This window comes from Antechinus flavipes, chromosome 3 (assembly GCF_016432865.1).
Source record: "Antechinus flavipes isolate AdamAnt ecotype Samford, QLD, Australia chromosome 3, AdamAnt_v2, whole genome shotgun sequence".
Lineage (NCBI taxonomy): Eukaryota > Metazoa > Chordata > Mammalia > Dasyuromorphia > Dasyuridae > Antechinus > Antechinus flavipes.
The window spans coordinates 394,678,104-394,700,702 of record NC_067400.1 but is presented as its reverse complement, the minus strand read 5'-3'; the positions used below and the strand labels follow the sequence as shown (position 1 = coordinate 394,700,702).

General features: G+C 35.3%; 1 protein-coding gene across 5 annotated transcripts in view; it reads left to right on the top strand.

Annotated features, from left to right (window-relative positions):
- MYO1B (myosin IB) overlaps positions 1-22,599 on the top strand; it is a 213,650-nt gene that overhangs the window by 124,834 nt on the left and 66,217 nt on the right. For all 5 annotated transcript variants that reach the window (XM_051985985.1, XM_051985987.1, XM_051985986.1 and 2 more), the window contains exon 7: positions 86-149. In XM_051985985.1, coding sequence (XP_051841945.1) covers positions 86-149 — 64 coding nt within the window. The remainder of the gene's footprint in view (positions 1-85; positions 150-22,599) is intronic.

The following is a 22,599-nucleotide window of genomic DNA, read 5'->3' as shown; positions in this document are numbered from 1 at the left end:
ATATAGATATAGATAGATATCAAGATCTACATATTTGTATCTCAAAGCTAAATACACACAAAATGTTGTGTTTTTTCTTTTACAGGGCAAGTATATGGATATTGAATTTGACTTCAAAGGAGATCCACTGGGAGGAGTGATAAGTAACTGTGAGTATTGTTCATGGTTTCATTTAGAAAATTTCTAAGAAGTTCTATAAAAATATAATAGTAAAAGTTTAGCTTGGAGTTTTGATTTCAAAATATAAAGGTTATGTGTTATAAGAACAGTGGCCTTTGCCTATTATTCTGTTTTTTGAATTCATACATCATAGGAAATATATATATAGGCATTTGAATTGTATTTGTGTTAAAAACATTATGACTAAGTTAGTAAACATATGAATTCCAAAATCACTTACTATTTTTCTTTGATCGTTCTTTATAAATTGATTTAAAAAAAAAATATGACATGCTATTTTTTGCAAGGCATACTCTAGAAATGAAACAGCAAAGAGAAAATATATTCACAGTCAGAGTACACATTGCAGTTTTCAATTTATTTTATAATAAGATTTATGTTTAGAGGATTTCAAATGGTAAGCTCTCTTAACATATTTAGAATATTATTACATTTACACAAATTATAATTGTCAAACTATTCAGCAAAATATCCATTGTACAAAATGGAAAACAGATTTGAACTTGAAACTTTACTACGAGAGACCTTTTGACACCATTATGTCTAGGTGAATTAAATTTCATAATGCATTAGATGGAATCTCAAATTCGTTCTCTTTGTTTCTGCTTCTCTGCTCACTGCTGATCTGACAGTTGTCTCTCCATATAACTCATCTACCTCTGTAGACTTATATGTATCATTACTTTAGAATCAGCCATTTGTTAAAAAGATGACTTTGGGTAATGTGTTACTCTTATAAAGTAGTACCATAATGAACTTAACATGAATCATTTTGCTCACCATATCTGGGAAATGAGTGTTCATGCAAACAATTCATGATGTAGCAAAAAGAATATAATTGTTACATTTGACAGACTAGCTTGGCTGGCTCCATATACACCTTATGATTTACTTTTGTTGTTCAGTTATTTCAGTTCTCTCTGACTTTTCATGATCCCAAAGATGCTGGAGTGGTTTGCCATTTCCATCTTCAGTTCATTTTACAGATGACAATGAGAACAAACTTTTATTCTAGGTAACCCTATCAGGAAGAGTTCAGGGAAATGGTAACAATTGAGCTTGGGCTTTACCCTTTATATATAAAGATAATTGAAAATACTATAACAATAATTTTAGTTGATAATTGTGGAGGTGGTGGTGATTTGTTCTGGGTCATGTCTTCCAATTCTTCATTGCCTCATTTGGAATTTTCTTGAAAAAGATACTAGTTTGCTATTTCCTTTTCTAGTTCATTATACAGATGAGGAAACTGAGGCAGATAGAGTAAATAACTTGCACAAGGCCATACAGCTAGTAAATGGGGCTGCATTTGAATTCAGGTCTTTGGGACTCCAGGCCGAATGTTCTATCTACTGTACCACATGATTTCTCTTGCATAATAATATGGTGTTATGTTTTTATGAAACAGTTAACACACTATATACAGTAATGATATGGTGTAAGAATATGAATATCACTATGTTTTAGACTCTTCCCAACTTGGCAAAATCACTTAATCTCTGTTTGCCTCAGTTTCCTCAACTCTAAAATGGGGATAATATTATAGCACCTACTTCTCAGGATCATTGTGAAGATCAAATAAGATAATATTTATGAAAGTTCTAAGTTGAGTCCTAAGATAAAATATAAACTTCTTTGTCTAGACAACTTGATTTTTCCATCCTAATGGAATATCACCTCCCTACTCTGCCTTTTCATTCTAAATAAACTGTTTTCTCTTTAGTCTTTCCATATTACGCTCCATCTACAGACTATTTTGGACTCAAAAGTCCTCTCTTCCTTTTAGATGGAATTCAAGCACTGTATTCTTCATGAAGTCTCTCCTAATTCTCTGCAACTAGTACTGATCTCTTTCCCAAATCACCTTGTATTTAGCCACTCTCCTATATGTATTTATTTACTTTATATTGTATGTGTTTTATACATAATTATTGTATCAGAATGTCATCTGAATGGGGAGAAGAACTGGCTTCATCCCCTTTACTTGAATCCACAGAATCTAACACAGGGTCTGGAATACAATAGGCATTCAATAAATATGGATTAATCAAGAAGTTAAATTGGCCTTTGCTTTCTCTTTTTTTTTCTGGAAGAAGCATATGGAGATGAAGAAGCAACTCATTATGGATTCTATCTTCAGGGAATGGATTTCATATGTTTGTATTTCCTAGCATTTGTTTCCATAATGAAATTACTTTGATATTTGTGGTAATGGGAAACACCCCATCATTTCTAAATATCCTTTCCTTTTTCTTGGGAAGAAAAGGAATGAATTAGTGATTAAGCAGGAAATATCTTGCTTATAGGCATCACTGCCTCCTAGGAAGCTCATAAGTATAGCAATCATCCCTGTTTCTGTAAACAAAGGGACAAATTATCTAAGGGAATATAAAACTATGGAGAGATCTGCTTTCCTTCTCCAAAATGTGTGGCACATCCCTGAAATATAAGCATGAGTATTGGGTTGAGCCCTCCTCCCAGACTCCAACATACTCTATGTATTCTGAAAGATAGATAAAATCCCTGGGACTGGCTGTAACGCCTGGACAGAGGGAATGCAAAGGATTCTTCTAAGCTTTACTTAATCCTCTTTCTGACTGGCCATTTGGGTCCTATTTAGGGGAGTTGGAGAGAGCGTGAAGTCAAATTTCAACTTATCTTTTTTTTTTTTTTTTTTTTTAAACTGTTAAAACAGCCTCACTGGAAGATCTCATCCACCTTCATATCTTCAGTTATCTTTGGACACATGACTCCCAAGCCTTCTATTGCTCCAGAGCTTCAGTTCTGTCCAAAAGCCTGTTTGAAAACTCTAAACCTGGCTTTGCTTCCTTTCTCAAACTTAAATTGAATTTTTCTCCCCCAAACCTATCCCAGCTCCCTGCTTCCCATTTTCTGTAATTATCACCACCATTCTCCTCTACAGTGTGCCTATTATGGGGGGTGGACAGAGAACAGGGATGTACTGGTAAATATTTAACAACTGTCTCTGTAAAAAACTCACCCCCCCCCAAAATGTGCACATAATACACATTTAAAATTTAATGCACGTTATTAACACTTAAAAAGAAAGTCTGGACCAGACTATCAATGGCACCAGCAGAGCACCAAAGTTTAGATAAAACTCATCTCCTGTCTTCTGGGAGATTGTATATATAGCCTAGTGGGAGGGTGGGGGCAGATAAGAGACTGAGAAAACAAAGTAGTTTGTGAGGTCTGAGGAGGAAGGTTTTTTTAAAATCTTTACAGATTCCCCTGGATTTTAAAATCCTTTCACATCCTGACTCCTCTCTCCCTTCTTCACAGCCTTATTATTACTTCCTTTCACACACAATTCAGATTGGTCTTCTGATATTGCCTGGCGCACAAGTCCTTCCATTTCTGTGCCTTTGCCCCGACTATCCCTTCCCCAGTCCTCATTTCCATATCTGTGATGAACGCCCTCCTGGTCTCTGCTTCTTGGTATCAGCTGTTTTCCATCAGAACTTGTCTTAAGTGCTTCTTTTTACATGAAACTTTTCCATTTTGCCTTCCTCCCAACCCCTTTTTACCCCCTATACCAGCAGGTAGTTCTTCCCCTCCTTGATTACCCTGTACAAACTTATAAATATACATGTTTGTCTCTCTTAATAGCTCCTGTCTGATATAATGGTAGCCCTTAATAAATGCTTGTCAATTGACTTATCAAGGATTTATCAGGATCAGGGAACCCTTCCTGGAGGTGGGAACTATTTTCTTAGGTTTTAATTAGAGGTTGAGTTCATGAGACAAAAGTTGTGGGGGGTAAGGGAGGAAGCTGGCTTTCTGAGTAAAGGGCCTAAAACTTGTGACTTTTTACTCTCCTAGTTGCCAGGTCCTTGTTCTTCTTGACTTTGTTGTTCAATTGTCAGACTTTTTGCAATCCTGTGGACTGTATTGTCCATGGGGTTTTCTTGGCAAAGGTATTGGAAGTTTTTCATTTCCTTCTCCAGTGGATTAATACAAATGATGATACAGTGATATGTCTGGGGTCACATGTATCTGAGAATAGATTTTGAACTCAGATCTTCCTGACTGCAAACTCAATTGCTCCCTCCATTACCTCTGCTTCTTGATTAGGACTTTGATAATGAAAAGGTATCTTTGCCTCTAGGGTCAACTTGTTCAAGTCCATTATTTATGGTGTTACTAACCGTTTTCCTATCTCATTATTCTGAACCTCTCATTTTCCTACTTAAAACATTCCATGATAATAAATCACATCTCCCTTTTCTTGTTCCCCCAACTATTGCCTTCTACATAATATATAAATTTATTAACTTGGCATTCAAGGCTCTCTAGTATAGTGTTTTGCACATAACAGATGAAAAATCAATTTTTACTGAATTTAATTAGATAGAAGATAACTTAAAACCACATTGTTTCTCAAGATAATAAAAGTGGCATTATTCTATAAAACAAAGTCTGAATTATAGGTTTGGGGTGTGGAAGTTAAGATCACTTTTAGAATCATTTCTTTAGATCCAGGGCTTCTTAAACTTTTTCCAATGGTAATTCCTTTTTGCCTGAGAAATTTTTATATGACTCCAACTACATAAATATATAAAATAAGTATACACACATATATTGGATCTCACATGTATTTTTTAACATTGTTTAATATATATTGAATTATTTGCCATCTAGGGGGAAAGGTGGAGGGAAAGGAGGAAAAAATTTGAAACACAAGCTTTTGCAAGGATCAGTGTTGAAAAATTATCCATGCATATGCTTTGAAAATAAAAAGCTAATAAAAATAGTAAAATGATCGAATTAAATTGGTATACAAATGAAATATTTGCTGAAAATAGGTCATAAAGAAATTTATTTTAAAACCATTCTTTGGTATACATATAATTTTGCCTTTTTTAAAGATGAAAGTCAAATTGCACACTAATGAGATGAATGTACTAGTTTATTTTTACATAAAGAATTAAACTTGGTGAAATATTTAATACTTTTTACTGTTACCCAATTTTTTATGACTCCCACATTCAGTTATGTGACCCACAATTTAAAAAGCTTTGCTTTAGGCAATATGATACCAGAAGAAAGAACTCTGGATCTATCATTAAAAGACTTGAATCCAACTTTCACCCCTGCTGCTTAGGTGGTGCAGAGGGTAGAGTGCTGGGCTAGAAGTAAGAGAGTCTCCAGTTCAAATCAAACCTCATACATGCTCTAGCTGTGTGATTCCTGGGCTTAACCTATACCTTAGTTTTTTCATCTGTAAAATGGGGATAATAATAATAGCACTTAGTTTCTGGCATTGTTTTGATGATTAAATGAGATAATAATTGTAAGTGCTTATCAGAGTGACTGATATAAAGTAAGCACTATATAAATGTTGGCTGTTATTATTAGCTAACTTTATTATTAGTAGTAACTTTGAGCTACTTACTGAACCTGTCTCCTTCTCTGGAGATCTGTGTAATCCAGTGCCAGTAAATTCCCTCTATGAGGGAATTTAAAATATTCAGAGTTTTTTTTTAAACATTTAAAAATATTTCATGGCAGTTAAAAGTTGATTCAGCTAATTGGAAAATTAAAATGAGCCTGGAATTCTTGAGCTTCGATTTGATTTGATTTGATTTTTTTTTTTTAGATTCAATGCAGTTTAACTTGTTAAATTTTTTAAAAGCTTTTTATCTTCAAAATATATGCATAGTTTTCAACATTCACCCTTGTAAAATCTTATGTTCCCAAATTTTTTTCTCCCTCCTTACCCCTGCCTCCTCCTCTAGATGGCAAGTAATCCAATATCTGTTAAACATATGCAATTCTTCTATACATATTTCCACAATTATCTTGCTGCACAAGAAAAATTTTACTTTATTTTTAATTAGCTTGAATCTCATTACGAATTTTTTTAACTATAATTTCTCATTCTAAGTAACAGTGCTTGTAGGCTTTTTTCTTGGCTATATCCAGACAAAGTTATCAAGTTTGCATCTGTAAGTAAATTATAGCTTTTGATCTTGAGGCTAAAAGGGAGAGGAGAAATACACCTGTCTCAACAAGTTCAAATATACATTCTCCTTTCATTGACCTTCTTACAAAATAATTTTCTAACTTCTGCCTTCCTTTCATCAGTAAGTAGATAGTCAGGTCAGTTCAATCATTTAACTAATGTACTGCATGTTTAAGATTTAATTCACTTTCATATTTTGCTCCTTTCTATCTAAAAATAACATATTCTGGTTATTGTTGGTTTTTAAAATAATACAAAATAACTGAAATGTTTTGTAAATTAGATATGTGGAGGGCAGTCATCATTATCCATTACTTGACTCCTGTGATTGATAATAAGCTTAGAATACTACACTTGAGAATAAGCTTAGAAAGGAAAGGTTCTGAAGTGTTATCACATAACAAAAATATGATAGATGAACTCATCCTAAGAAAAGCACTGACAGATGAATACTAATATGTACTCAACCAGATTAACACTTGTATTCCATTCCTCAGTTCAGTTGTCTCAATCCTTTCTCTTTCAAGTGTCACACACATGCATAGTCAGGATGCTATCTCTAAACTTACAGCTTTTTTTAAGCACCATGTCATTGGGACTTTTTAACAATGAAGTGTTACTCTTAAGCTGTTATTATAACTGTTACTTATTGTTTCTTGGAACAGCCAGGTGGCTCAGTGGATAAAGTGTCCTTCCTGAGGTTGAAAAGACTCACTTCTCAAGTTCAAATCCAGCCTCGGACACATACTATCTGTGTGATCCTGGGCAAGTCCCTGTTTGTTTCAGTCAAGAAAACCCCAAATAGGATTAAAAAAAGTTGGGCAGGATTGAAAACAACTCAATAAAATAGGTAAATATTAAGTTATCAAATGATCAGCACCATGTTATAGTACATAGATAGAGAACCTGCCTCAGAGATAGGAAGTCCTTGGTTTAAGTCCTGACTTTGACACTTAACTCCTTGACAGTCTTCTAGGACCATAAATAGCAGAGGAGTTTTTCTGCATCAATAGTGAGAATTTTTAGCACTATTGAAATTACAGATCTTATAAAAAAAGAAAATTATTTTCTTGGTAATGTCTTATATCTGGTTATATTAATTAATGGGATTTTTTTAAATTACTAAGGGAAAACACAATGGGTTGCTATTTCTGGATATTGGAAAAAAAAAGTATACACTGAGCTTTATAGAGATGAATCACCAGGCTGTTTATCTATTGGCTTACCTTCTTTACAGTGTTTTAACGAGCTTATATTCATAGAGAGTGACATTGATAGGCATGTCATTTTTATTTCTTGGGACATTTATAATATAATGTAAGAATTTTTTGTTCCCTGAGGCAATTGGGCTTAAGTGACTTGCCTAGGGTCACACAACCAGAAAGTGTTAAGTGTCTGAGGTCACATTTGAACTCCTCCTGACTTCAGGGCTGGTTGGTACTCTATCTACTGCGCCATCTAGCTACCCCAGGAATTTTTTTTTTTTTAGATCAAAGAAAGTATCATTATCAGGTAGCATTTATTTTTCTTAAGTTCACTGGTAGAAGAAATGAGACATAGTAATAATATAGCCTAATTGTACGAAAAAGGATATAAATGCGTAATGGATCATTGTAATGTGTTATACTCTAGATCAGCTAAAATACAGCAGAACAGCTGTATTTTGTGTCAGTAATAAAGCAGTAAAGGTGTTTTATTTAAGGTGATGTTTATACTTTAAATGTTAATTTATGACCATACGTGGTTGTTCATAGTGGTGTGTGTGTGTGTGTGTGTGTGTGTGTAAGCCCCAACTCACATTTATTTGGTAGGTAAATTCTGAACCTTCCAAAGAGTACTCACTATATGCCAATTTAAAATATTGAGAGATTTGTATCTTTGTTGCTGAGGATAGATTTGGGGGAGGAAAAGGTCTTAAGGGGAAACCATGAGAGAACACCTTTAGTATTCAAGATTTTTTACATGTCCTCAGAAAATGAAGTTTTACTTACTGATCCTTCCTGATGCCTTCCCTCAGTATGAGGTTTGACTAAGAAGGGGAATAAAAATGTGAAAAGTGTGAACTCCTCTTTCTTTTCTCCCCAGGAGACTTATATAGAAAAGGTGTGTGTGTGTGTGTGTGTGTGTGTGTGTGTGTGTGTGTTGTGTGTGTGTGTTCTTTTCTTTTCCTCTTCCTTTTTTTCTCTTCTCCCATCTCCTGTGTGTTAGTGAAGTATGTCTATTTTAATGTTTCTTTTCTTTATGTTAATTTTGTCCTGTGAACCCTAAACTTTTAAGTTTCTGGAGGTTAGGAGGTGTGACTTGATTCTTTTATTAGCAACTTGGGTGCCAAGCACAGTACTTTGTATATATACAGTGGGCGGTCATGGAGTCTTTTGATTTACACGAGACAAGTTACAGAGTTGTTTTCTGAGGCTTAAATGTATAATAAAAAAGTATTGTATTAGACTGTCTCTCTACACATTTGAGTTTTGTGAGTCAATTAAATGAAAAAATAAATAACATTAAGTCAGTATACCAAATCAAGTCTATCATTGGCTTTGTTTAAATAGGTCTGTGCCTTGTGTAGGCACAGTACTGCTACTGGCTTTGCTTAGCAGGTGAGGGGGAGAGAAGGAATTTTTACAGTACTAAAGGTCAGCTTTATCAAGGAGAATGAAGTCCCACAAAGCAGCAAGAATTGTTGAAGGAGAAAGCTGGTTAAAAAAAAAAAAAGTAGGTTTATTCAGCACATACATACTCACATAATCAAATAAGTTGGGCAGGAGAAGAGATGCCCACCACCATGAATTAAACTCCAGTGAAAAATGACACCAGAGATTTTTCCATGGATGCAGCAGGGGAGTGGATGTGGGACTTTTCATAGGTTACTAACACAGTTGGTGCCAGTTTCCTTTTTTCTTGTCCATCCTTAGTTAATGGTGTTAGGTGTGGCCAGGCTCTGATACCAAAGTAGCCTTACTGAGACAGCAGTGAAAAGGCTATTAATCATTGGTTGACAGTGGGTTATAAGGCTTGAGTTCTACCATGCTAATTAGGCAATCCATAAAGGGACTTGGGGTGTTCCAGGTGGGCTGAAGATCACAATACATAGAGGAGATGTTTAGTAAATATTCGTTGAATTAAATTGACAGGATCTCAGAGTTCAAAGATAGCTCTGAAACAGTAATGTTGAACTGAAATATAAAGGGAGTGTTCACAAATCCAATCTCTGGAGGGTTCATTGTATTTTCATTTATTTTGTAAATATTTCCCAATTACATTTTAGTCAAAGTCATATTTTTGACAGCTGCAATCTAGATTAATTTGAGGAAACAAATCCATTTATTAGGTGTCATCAGGAAGTCTTGTGGTACAGTTGGCACTGTAGGTAGTATAGTAGGTATTAGCTCTGCTCTCAAATAACATTCATGGCTATGCTCCTTATAGGACTTTTGACAAATCACATAACTTCTCTGAAACCCAGTTGCCTCATCAGTAAATTGACAGATTTGGATTAGATGTAGATGCCCTTTGAAATCCCTTCTGCTTCGATTCATTGTACCTCCAACTCAAATTGAAGATGGTCAGTGATAGAGAATTCACCAATTCTCAAGGTCCCCAGTTCTCTTTTGAACAACTTTATTAAAATGAAATTTAAATTAAAAATTTATAAGACTATCACATTTGGAACTTGTCACAGCCTTTCAAATATCAGAAAAAAAAATTAGCTTAAGAAACCTAAGTAACATATCGCAACAAAATAATATATTGTTACTCATGAAATGGGAAAAACTATAGTGAAAAGTCCATGGGGAAGGTCTTTTATGGCTGTTTCCTGGGGAAATATGAACAAGAATAGCTTAGGCTTAGGAACAAGGGTTTACAATCTGCACCAGTACAAAGATTGTCTGCTTTCATGAGTTCACAAATTCAATGTAGATAGAAGACTTTCAGTTTTTCCTCATTACAAAATGTTAAACAGTTGAAAGCAAGAATTAATTAAAAACCTTAAGTAATTCTCTATCTAGTTCAATTCACTTTGAACTAAAAGAAAAAATCATTTAGATACACAGAGGACATTCCTTTATGATTAATTTATATATATTTAATTCGGCACATCTGCCAATAGGGCTTTCTGCAAATTTTAAAAAATGATTTGTGCTTTTTCTTGTAATTGCATTTTTGCTATTAGTCCCAAGAAAATCTAAATCAAGTACATGATAAATTCTTAGAGATTAAAAATTAATTAGCTTGCACAGACACTGTGCCAACTTTTCACCATATTTACTTAAACCCCACGTTAATTTTTCATAAGCACAAAATAGAATACCTTTGAAACTTTGCTACTCAGCATACCCAGCTGTCTGGGGGTTAAATTGGATAACTTTGTCATGGTGACTTAGTTAAGACTTAGTTGATTTGTGAAAATTTTGAGAGAGGGGAAGAGGAAAAATGGTTCTTTTGTTATTTTATGCCAGATGTTTTAGATCCGTATTGTCAGTTTGATTTTAAGTTGCAAATACACAATTAAAGTGCAAAAGTTGGATTCAATACAGAATTGGCAAGGCTGAACCTTTGTTACATCTAAGACCTATTTTGCTTTTAACAAATGCATATTTTGCATAGCATGTTATTATCTTGTGCACACTAAGAAGACTTTGCAAGTAATTTTCTGCCTTTGAATTTCGGATTATTTGTCAAGTATCCTTACTTTCAATTCTGAATGTACTACTTTTTTACTTCCTCCTCCTTCCCTCTCTACTGAGGACACAGAAAATTAAATTTAAATGGGACTAGAAAACTAGAAAATGGGGCTAGATGATTGACCAAAACATCCTGAGTGTTATAGTTCATGTAGAAGTTAGTTTTTTGTAATATAACATAGAGCAGTGGTTCTCACACTTTGTTTTCAGTATCTTTATCCTATTCAAAATTATTGAGGATCTCTCCAAACAGTTTTTTGTTTATCTAGATTATATTTATAGACATTTACCATATTGGAAATAAAAACTATTTTTGAATTTGTAGACCCTCTAAAAGGGTTTCAGAGATCCCCAGGATTCTCTAGACCATACTTTGAGAACCACTGATATAGAGCATTGTTAATATACCCACTGAGTGTTGAAAAAATGTTCATCTATTTTAAATACATATAGAAGGATAGGAAGAAAATGGAGAGAATATAGTCATTTGGCATCAGAAATCATATGATTAAAATGAAAGAGAGAGAAGAGATTGCTGAGAATCCTTTCATTCAGTCCCCTTTGCTTTCAGAGAAGGAAACAGGCTTATAGAATTGGGTATATTTCATCCTTTCAGGTTTGAAAGGCAAAAAGAACTAAGATACTTAGGCTAATTTTTATGCCTTACAATCCTAATAACAAGCTTATCTATTAAATCCTACCTAGCTTTGTAACAAGGAAAAGGTTTTACCATGGAACCTGAGCAGTAGTTTGGTAGGCCTCAGGTCAAAGGGTTTCTTCTTGGGCAATAACCATGTCCCATTAGGCTAGTTACCATTTTAAAAACGTTTTCCTTCCATAAGATGTAGAAGAGAAGTTTTATTTCTTTCACTGTTCTGTATATATAATGTGCAAAAGAGAAGTATTGGGGCAAAGTGGTGGGGATTCAGTGGTGATAAAAGTAGAACCCCACTTATGTCATTTATTCTCTTTGTCATCACAAAGAATTGATTTGACTTCTCTGAGCTTTAGTTTTCTCACTTGACAAATCAATATTGCCTACAGAAACAACCGCAGGGAAGTAGTTGTTTTAAGAATCAGTTGAACCCAAAGAAAAAATACTGGGAAATGAATTTAACTGCTTGCATTTTTGTTTTTCTTCCCGGGTTATTTATACCTTCTGAATCCAATATTCCCTGTGCAACAAGAGAACTGTTGCACACATATATTGTATCTAGAATATACTGTAACCTATTTAACATGTATAGGACTGCTTGCCATCTGGGGGAGGGGGTGGAGGGAGGGAGGGGAAAAATCAGAACAGAAATGAGTGCAAGGGATAATGCTATAAAAAATTACCCTGGCATGGGTTCTGTCAATAAAAAGTTATTTAAAAAAAAAAAAAGAATCAATTGAGAGAATGTATATAATAGATTTTGAAAACTTTAAGGCAGTATAAAAATGTCCAATGATGCTGATGATGCTGATGGTGTTCAGCTATTTTTCAGTCATGTCTGACTCTTTAGGACTCCATGTGAGGTTTTCTCGACAAAGATGATAGAGTGGCTTGACATTGCCTTCTCCAGCTTATTTTACAGCTGAGGAAATTGAGGCAAACATAATTAGGTGAATTGCCCAGGGTCAGCTAATAAATGTATGATTTGAATTTTGAAATTATTAAGAAACTCTTTCTTACTTCAGGGTCTATATTCTATCAGTTGTACCAGTTAGGTCATGATGATGATAATTAATAACTTGCATAACCTACCTCGGAAGAATGGTTGTTGTAAGGGTCAGTTGAAAGAATATATATGAATCATTTTGCAGACTTCAGAAAGCTATAAAAATGTCAGGTGATGATAAGGATAATATTAGCATGGGATGTGGACACTAATAAATGGTCAAAATTGAAAATAAGCACCAACTGATTGTGTGGTATCTCTACACATTGCTTGTTATATAGTAAACACTAAATAAATATCTGAAGAATGACTGAATGGAGTCATTGCTGATGCCCAAGTTGTAGTGAGAACATTCTAGTATTAGAATTTTTCTCCTTCCCCCATAATTGACGATTAAGTCCATACCCTGGTAACTTAAAAGCATGATAACATGAAAGGGGATTTAGCTATGTGAAATGCTTACAAATTCTTTCCTGTATTGAATTTCATTGTTAGTGAAGGCAAAAAGAGCCTGAGGCAAAAAAAGTGCTGTGCCAATTTTCTATTTAGACATAAGGCAGGGAGGCTTTCAAATAGATGAAAATGATCAGGTGGTGGTTATTTGTAAATAATGAGCTGAATTTATGTGCAGTACCTAAAGTAATCACCTGCTGTGACTTCATGCAGTTCTATTGTGGGTAGGCACACATGCCTGTGGAAAATACCATAGAAGGCTTTTAAACATTTGAGTCGGTTTTGGACAAGCTATTTATTAAATGAATTACTTCTTTAATAGCTCATAACTTCTTTTTTTTTTTTTTTTTTTTTTTTTTTTTTTTTTTTTTTTTTTTATAATAAATTTTATTTTATTTAATAATAACTTCGCATTGACAGAATCCATGCCAGGATAATTTCTACACGACATTATCCCTTGCAATCACTTATGTTTCGTTTTTTCCCCTCCCTCCCTCCTCCCCCCCCCCCCCCCCCAGGATGGCAAGCAGTCCTATATATGCTAAACATGTTGCAGTATATCCTAGATACAATACATATTTGCAGAACCAAACAGTTCTCTTGTTGCACAGGGAGAATTGGATTCAGAAGGTAAAAATAACTCGGGAAGAAAATCAAAATTGCAAATAGTTCACATTCATTTCCCAGTATTCCTTCTTTGGGTGTAGCTGTTTCTGTCCATCATTTCTCCAATGAAACTCAGTTAAGTCTCTTTGTCAGAGAAATCCACTTCCATCAGAATACATCCTCATACAATATCGTTGTCGAAGTGTATAATGATCTCCTGGTTCTGCTCATCTCACTTAGCATCAGTCCATGTAGGTCTCTCCAAGCCTCTCTGTATTCATCCTGCTGGTCATTCCTTACAGAGCAATAATATTCCATAACGTTCATATACCACAATTTACCCAGCCATTCTCCAATTGATGGGCATCCATTCATTTTCCAGTTTCTAGCCACTACAAACAGGGCTGCTACAAACATTTTGGCACATACAGGTCCCCTTCCCTTTTTTAGTATCTCTTTGGGGTATAAGCCCAATAGAAACACTGTTGGATCAAAGGGTATGCACAGTTTGATAACTTTTTGGGCATAATTCCAGATCGCTCTCCAGAATGGCTGGATTCGTTCACAACTCCACCAACAATGCATCAATGTCCCCGTTTTCCCGCATCCCCTCCAACATTCATCATTGTTTTTTCCTGTCATCTTAGCCAATCTGACAGGAGTGTAGTGATATCTCAGAGTTGTCTTAATTTGCATTTCTCTGATCAATAGTGATTTGGAACACTCTTTCATGTGAGTGGTAATAGTTTCAATTTCTTCATCTGAAAATTGTCTGTTCATATCCTTTGACCATTTATCAATTGGAGAATGGCTTGATTTTTTATAAATTTGAGTCAGTTCTCTATATATTTTGGAAATGAGGCCTTTATCAGAACCTTTAATTGTAAAGATGTTTTCCCAGTTAGTTACTTCCCTACTAATCTTGTTTGCATTCGTTCTGTTTGTACAAAGGCTTTTTAATTTGATATAATCAAAATTTTCTATTTTGTGATTGGTAATGGTCTCTAGTTCATCTTTGGTCACAAATTTCTTTCTCCTCCACAAGTCTGAGAGATAAACTATCCTATGTTCTTCTAATTTATTTATAATCTCGTTCTTTATGCCTAGGTCATGGACCCATTTTGATCTTATCTTGGTATGTGGTGTTAAGTGTGGGTCCTTGCCTAATTTCTGCCATACTAATTTCCAGTTATCCCAGCAGTTTTTATCAAATAATGAAATCTTATCCCAAAATTTAGAATCTTTGGGTTTGTCAAACACTAGATTGCTATAGTTGACTATTCTGTCTTGTGAACCTAACCTTTTCCACTGATCAACTAATCTATTTCTAAGCCAATACCAGATGGTTTTGGTGACTGCTGCTTTATAATATAATTTTAGATCAGGTACAGCTAGACCACCTTCATTTGATTTTTTTTTCATTAATTCCCTTGAGATTCTCGACTTTTTATTGTTCCATATGAATTTTGTTGTTATTTTTTCTAAATCATTAAAATATTTTCTTGGAAGTCTGATTGGTATAGCACTAAATAAATAGATTAGTTTAGGGAGTATTGTCATCTTTATTATATTTGCTCGGCCTATCCAAGAGCACTTAATATTTTTCCAATTATTTAAGTCTGACTTTATTTGTGTGAAAACTTTTTTGTAATTTTGCTCATATAATTCCTGACTTTCCTTTGGTAGGTAGATTCCCAAATATTTTATGCTATCAACAGTTATTTTGAATGGAATTTCTCTTTGTATCTCTTGCTCTTGGATTTTGTTGGTGGTGTATAAGAATGCTGAGGATTTATGGGGATTTATTTTGTATCCTGCTACTTTGCTAAAATTATGAATTATTTCTAATAGCTTTTTAGTAGAATCTCTGGGGTTTTCTAGGTATACCATCATATCATCTGCAAAGAGTGATAGTTTGGTTTCCTCATTGCCTACTCTAATTCCTTTAATCTCTTTCTCGACTCTTATTGCAGAGGCCAGTGTTTCTAATACAATATTGAATAATAATGGTGATAGTGGGCAACCTTGCTTCACTCCAGATCTTACCGGGAAAGGTTCCAGTTTTTCCCCATTGCATATGATGCTTACTGAAGGTTTAAAATATATGCTCCTAACTATTTTAAGGAAAAGTCCTTTTATTCCTATGCTCTCAAGTGTTTTTATTAGGAATGGCTGTTGGATTTTATCAAATGCTTTTTCTGCATCTATTGAAATGATCATATGGTTTTTGTTTGGTTGGTTGTTGATATAGTCAATTATGTTAATAGTTTTCCTAATATTGAACCAGCCCTGCATTCCTGGTATAAATCCTACTTGGTCATAGTGTATTATCCTGGGGATGATTTTCTGTAATCTTTTTGCTAATATTTTATTTAAGATTTTAGCATCAATATTCATTAGGGAGATTGGTCTATAATTTTCTTTCTCTGTTTTCAGCCTACCTGGTTTAGGTATCAGTACCATATCTGTGTCATAAAAGGAGTTTGGTAGGACTCCTTCAATCCCTACTTCTTCAAATAGTTTATTTAGCATTGGAGTTAATTGATCTTTAAATGTTTGATAGAATTCAGATGTAAATCCATCTGGTCCTGGGGTTTTTTTCTTAGGGAGTTGATTGATAGTTTGTTCTATTTCTTTTTCTGAGATAGGAGTGTTTAGGATATTTACTTCTTCCTCTGTTAGTTTAGGTAAGCTATATTTTTGGAGGTATTCTTCTATTTCATTTAAGTTGTCGAATTTATTGGCGTAAAGTTGGGCAAAGTAACTCCTAATTATTGCTCTAATTTCCTCTTCGTTAGTGGTGAGTTCTCCCTTTTCATTTTTAAGACTAACAATTTGATTTTCCTCTTTCCTTTTTTTAATCAGATTTACTAAGGGTTTGTCTATTTTGTTGGTTTTTTCATAGAACCAACTCTTAGTTTTATTAATCAATTCAATAGTTTTTTTACTTTCAATTTTATTGATCTCTCCTTTTATTTTTTGAATTTCAAGTTTAGTGTTTGATTGGGGGTTTTTAATTTGTTCCTTTTCTAGCATTTTTAGTTGCAAGCCCAATTCATTGACCTTCTCTTTCTCTATTTTATACAAATAGGCCTCTAGAGATATGAGATTTCCCCTTATTACCGCTTTGGCTGTATCCCATACATTTTGGTATGATGTCTCATTATTATCATTTTCTTGGATGAAGTTATTAATTATGTCTATAATTTGCTGTTTCACCCAATCATTCTTTAGTATGAGATTATTTAGTTTCCAATTATTTTTTGGTCTACTTTCCTGTGGCTTTTTATTGAATGTAATTTTCAATGCATCATGGTCTGAAAAGGATGCATTCACTATTTCTGCCTTACTGCATTTGAGTTTGAGGTTTTTATGTCCTAATATATGATCAATTTTTGTATAAGTTCCATGAACTGCTGAAAAGAAGGTGTACTCCTTTCTGTCCCCATTACATTTTCTCCAGAGATCTATCATATCTAATTTTTCTAGTATTCTATTTATCTCTTTGACTTCTTTCTTATTTATTTTGTGGTTTGATTTATCTAATTCTGAGAGTGCAAGGTTGAGATCTCCCACTATTATAGTTTTACTGTCTATTTCTTCTTGCAGCTCTCTTAATTTCTCTTTTAGGAATTTAGATGCTACACTACTTGGTGCATATATATTTAATATAGATACTTCTTCATTATTCATTCTACCCTTTAGCAAGATATAGTGCCCTTCCTTATCTCTTTTGATTAGATCAATTTTTGCTTTAGCTTGATCTGAGATCAGGATGGCTACCCCTGCTTTTTTGGCTTCACCTGAAGCATAGTAGATTTTGCTCCAACCTTTTACCTTTAACCTGCATGTATCACCCCGCTTCAGGTGTGTTTCCTGTATACAACATATTGTGGGATTCTGGCTTTTAATCCATTCTGCTAACCGCTTCCTCTTTATAGAGGAGTTTACCCCGTTCACATTTATGGTTAAAATGACCAATTCTGTATTACTTGCCATCTTGTTGACCCCGGTTTATGCTTTTCTCCCTTCTTACTCCCTTACCCCCTCCCTTACCCCCCTTCCCAGTATTAAGCTTGTGAGCTCCCCTTGCTTCTCACAGCCCTCCCTTTTTCAGTATCCCTCCCCTCCCCTTAGAGTTCCCCCCCCCCCCACTTACCCCTTTCCCTCCCAGTTACCGTATTCCCTTCCACTTAGCTTATTCCTTCCTTTTTCACTTTTCCCTTCTCACTTTTCAATGAGGTGGGAGAAGTTTCACCATAGATTGAATATGTCTAAAATTCTTCTCTTACTGCCAATTCTGAAAGCAGTAAAATACTCACTATTTTCATTCCTCTCCATTCTTTCTCTCAGATATACTAGGTTTTCTTTGCCTCTTCATGAAATGTAGTACCCCCACTTTCCCTTTTTTCTAGTACAATGTCCTTTCCTCAACTAGTTTCTAGAACAAGGTATACATGTATTTTTTATACATCTTTACTGCCGAAATATAGTTCCCAAGATTAATCTTTACCTTTTTAGATTTCTCTTGAGTTCTGTGCTTGTAGATCAAATTTTTTGTTAAGTTCTGGCTTTTTCATCAGAAATAGATGAAATTCGCTTATTTCGTTGAATGTCCATCTTCTTCCCTGGAAAAAGATGCTCAATCTCGCTGGGTAAGTTATTTTTGGTTGCATACCAAGTTCCTTAGCCTTTCGGAATATCATATTCCAGGCCCTTCGATCTTTTAATGTGGATGCTGCCAGATCCTGGGTGATCCTTATTGTGGCTCCTTGATACTTGAATTGGGTTTTTCTAGCCGCTTGCAGTATTTTTTCCTTTGCCTGAGGGTTCTGGCATTTGGCCACTATATTCCTTGGTGTTTTGATTTTAGGATCCCTTTCAGTAGGGGATCGATGAATTCTTTCAATGTCTATTTTACCTTCTGTTTCTATGACTTCTGGGCAGTTCTCTTTGATAATTTCCTGGAAGATAGTGTTCAGGCTTTTTTTTTCATCATACTTTTCTGGAAGTCCGATGATTCTCAGGTTGTCTCTCCTGGATCTGTTTTCCAGGTCTGTTGTCTTCCCAGAAGGTATTTCACATCCTTTTCCATTGTTTGATTTTTTTGGATTTGCTTGACTGATTCTTCTTGTCTCCTCGAGTCATTCAATTCCAATTGTTCGACCCTGATTTTCAGTGAGGTATTTTCTTCACTCACTTTTTTAAGATCTTTTTCTAATTGTCCAATTGAGTTCTTTTGTTCTGTGGAATTTTTTTCCATTTCGCCAATTTTGTTTTTTAGAGAGCTGTTTTCTGTTTCCAGTTCACTAATCCTATTTTTCAAGGATTTGGTTTCTTTATCCACTCTCTCTTTAACTGACTTCTCCAGGCTCTTTTGCCAAGCCTCCCTCTCCTTTTGCAGAGCCTCCCTCTCCTTTTCCCATTTTTCTTCTAGCTCCCTTGTGAGAGCCTTTTTAATTTCCTCCATGAGATTCATCTGTGCTGAGGGACATAAGGTCTCCTCCTTCGGGGATTCACCTGGGGACTGTTTGTTTTTAGTCTCCTCAGGGTTTGGAGTCTGCTCTTTATCTGTATAAAAGCTGTCCAGGGTTAAATTCTTTTTCAGTTTCTTGCTCATTCTGTCTATTTATCAAAGACAAACTATCAAAGAAACAGAAGGAAAAAAAACCCCTTGAATGGAGGCTGCTTTCTTTGGGGGAGGGGCAGGGTATTCGTGAGGCACAGGTCCTACTGTGCTATGGCGCCTGCGCGCTGAGATCCGAGCGCTCTGAGATCCGAGCGGGCTAAGACACTGTGGGGGAGGGGTGGCCAGGTCCCTAGAAACTCCAGCTGTTTGGGATTGTATTCTTCACCCCCGGTGTTTTTAGCTTCTCTGCTGGGCTGCTGACTTGCTCCTATAGCAAAGCTCTCACCGCAGAGACGGCTGCGGTCCTACCCCCTCTCCGCTCCACCCGGTTCTGAGCTGCTATCTGTGCTCTGGTTGCAGCTGCTGCTACCCGCAGACTGCTTCCAAATACCGTCCCCGCCCTCGCGCAAAAACAGACCTTTCTTGACGAGTCTCAAGGATGGTTTCTCTTGGTAAGTAATTGTATGGTTTTTTTTTTCAGTCGAGCATTAATTCAGAGGCATGAAATGAAATGAATAGTGAGAGAAAAACACGGAGGTTACACAGAAGTGTATTTCCTCTCCGCCATCTTGGCCGGAAGTCCAATAGCTCATAACTTCTAAAAGAGAGGGTTTTGAAACAGCAGTCTCTGGGAATATCGTTATTTGGTTTGATTCAGAAAAAGTGTTCCTAAGTCTCTCCAAGGTATTAGGCTTTGTGCTAGGTACTAAGGATATAAAGATGAAAATCATTATTGTCCCTACTTACTGAAAACCTACAACCTAGCAGAAGTATGACATATACATGCAAATATAATGCATATTAGAAAATTATAAGATGAATGAAACAGGTCTAAAAGATAAAAGCAGGAAAGTATCAGTTTTAGCTGGGATAAGGAAAAAAAATGCCAGCAGAACTGGGTTTTGAATGAAAATGACAATTCAGTTCATTAGACATTTACTGGAAGAGTGTCAACTAGTGGGCATTCAAAAGAAGGCACATTGTGATCATGAAAGAAAGAATACAACAAAATGAAATTAGGGAATAATTATAGTACAACCAGTCAGCAAACATTTATTGATCACTTATTCTGTCCTAGGCTTTGTGCTAAGCACTGGGGATGCAAAGGACGTAAAAAAACAACTCTTTCCCTCAAATACTTCACATTCTAATGGGGGAGACAACATGTAAATACCTTTGTATATATAGTTTATAAAATGTGCAGATGTATAAAATATTCAAATCATCATGGCATGAGTCTTGGAAGATGGCACCAGATTGTGAAGAGTCCTGGAAACTAGGCCACCAAGTTCATCTTTGAAGGCCGCGCGCCGTGGGTGGCCCTGAAGGTTTTTACAAAGGGGGATGATGTGATTGGTCAGACTCTTGCATTATTTATTCTGGCAGTGGTGAGGAAAAAAAAGACTTTGGAAAAAAAAACTAGAAGCAGGGAGGAGAATTAGAAAACCATTATAATAATCTAAAAGAAGGTTGACATAAGGCCAAACTCAGGTAGTAACAGTGAGAGTAGAAAGGATCAGAAAAATGGAGAAGATGTTTTAGAGGAAGGAATCTATTTTGTCTCACCCAGGCTTTTCAAATTCCTTTTGTTTAACCCCTTTTCTCCAACTGAGTTTTACTTTTATCAGTTTTTTAAATCTTTTAATAACATTTGATAACATTATTAGAAAGGGGAAAATTCAAAGATAACTAAAGTTTCTATCCTCAGACATTGGAGAAATGTTGATATCTTCAACAGAAACAGGAAGATTATCAAGACAGAGCATGTTTTGCATGGAAGATTTGTTTAGTTTTTGATGTGTCAAGGCTGAAATATTAGCCAGATATTTAAGTAGAGCTATACTGCAGGGAGGAGGAGATGAGTGATTAGGGTTCAGGGTAGAGGTCAGGACTTGACATACAGATTTGAAAATCTTCTCCAGAAAAGTGACAAACCTTTGTAGGAGATAAAATTTCAGTGGAAAGAGAATAAAGAGAAAACTTTGGTAGATACCCTCATTAAGGTGATAAGAGGGAGAAAAGAAACTAGCCATTGGTCACATTGTTCAAGAGATAGGAGGAATGAGAAAAAAATTGTCATGAAAACCAAGATCGTATCAGGTAGTACAAATGATCCCCAGAATTAAACTAGTTAAAAGAACTGAGTGCTAGAAATACAACCCCCCAAAAAACTACCTACCCTCAAGGAACCCTGAGTCTAATTTAAAATACAACATGTAGAAAACAAGATAGATACAAAATAGATGGGACAGTATCTGGAGTAACCAGGAAATTCCTATTGCAGAGGAAGGGATTTGGGCTGAGAAGGAAGCAATAGAGAGGTCAAGGAGAATGAAATTTGAAATGAGGCTGTATTTTAGACTTGGCAATTAAGTCACTGGTTCACTGGTTCACTTAGGGGGAAAAAAAAAACAGTTTTTAATAGAATGTTGAGATTGGAAAACTTTATATAGATGGTAAGAAAATTGGAGGCATTAAGTGGAGACTATCCATCTTAGAATGCTTAGTAGCAAATTGGCCAAGATACAGAGCAAGAATTATAGCTTAAATAATGTTACCTGGGTCATCAGAAAGTTTTTTATTTGTTAGGATAGGGATGAGTTGACTATATTTGTGCGGAAATATTGTAGATTGGGGATGAAGCTAGAAGAACATGACTAATGGAGTGATTATTTAGGGGGCATAATAAGTAGTATATTGAACTTGGAGCCAGGAAGACTTGAATTCAAATCCTGCCTCAGAGGCATAATAATTCTGTGATCCTGTGCAAGCCACTTAATCTCTCCAAGACTCAGTGTCCTCATCTGTAAAATATGGATAATACTGTTTACTTCCTGGAGTTGTTATAAGGATCAGATAATTTATGTAAAGTACTTGGGAAATCTTAAAATGCTATATAAATGCTAGTTATTATTATTATTATTAGGTCCTAGAAAACATGGGAAGAGGTAGAAAAGATCACAGATGGGGATACCCACCTTATCCTTGGAGACATGAATATAGGAAGTAGGTACAGGGAAGTTTTGACGTATAGGAGTAGAAAGCTAAAGACACTAATGAGAATCTCTCCAGTTATATGTTGAAGTCAAACTTAAGGTCATCTATTAAAAGACAGAAAGCAGATGTTGGGGTTGAACATCTTGAGCTTTAGAACAGCTGCTATGGGAATATGACAAGGAGTTAATAAAGTACTTGTAATGTACTATGTCAGCATTGTTTGGGAACATCCTATAGCACTGATGGATCCTCTCTGGAGTAGAAGTGAAGAAAATAGAAAAGGGAGATGATTTAAAGTTGGTTTTGTAAGTGTATGGATCATTAATTCCTTAGAAAGTTAAGGATTCAAGGATGGAATAAAGATCTGTCATTGAAATGTCTCTATGTAGGTTCAAAACTGTC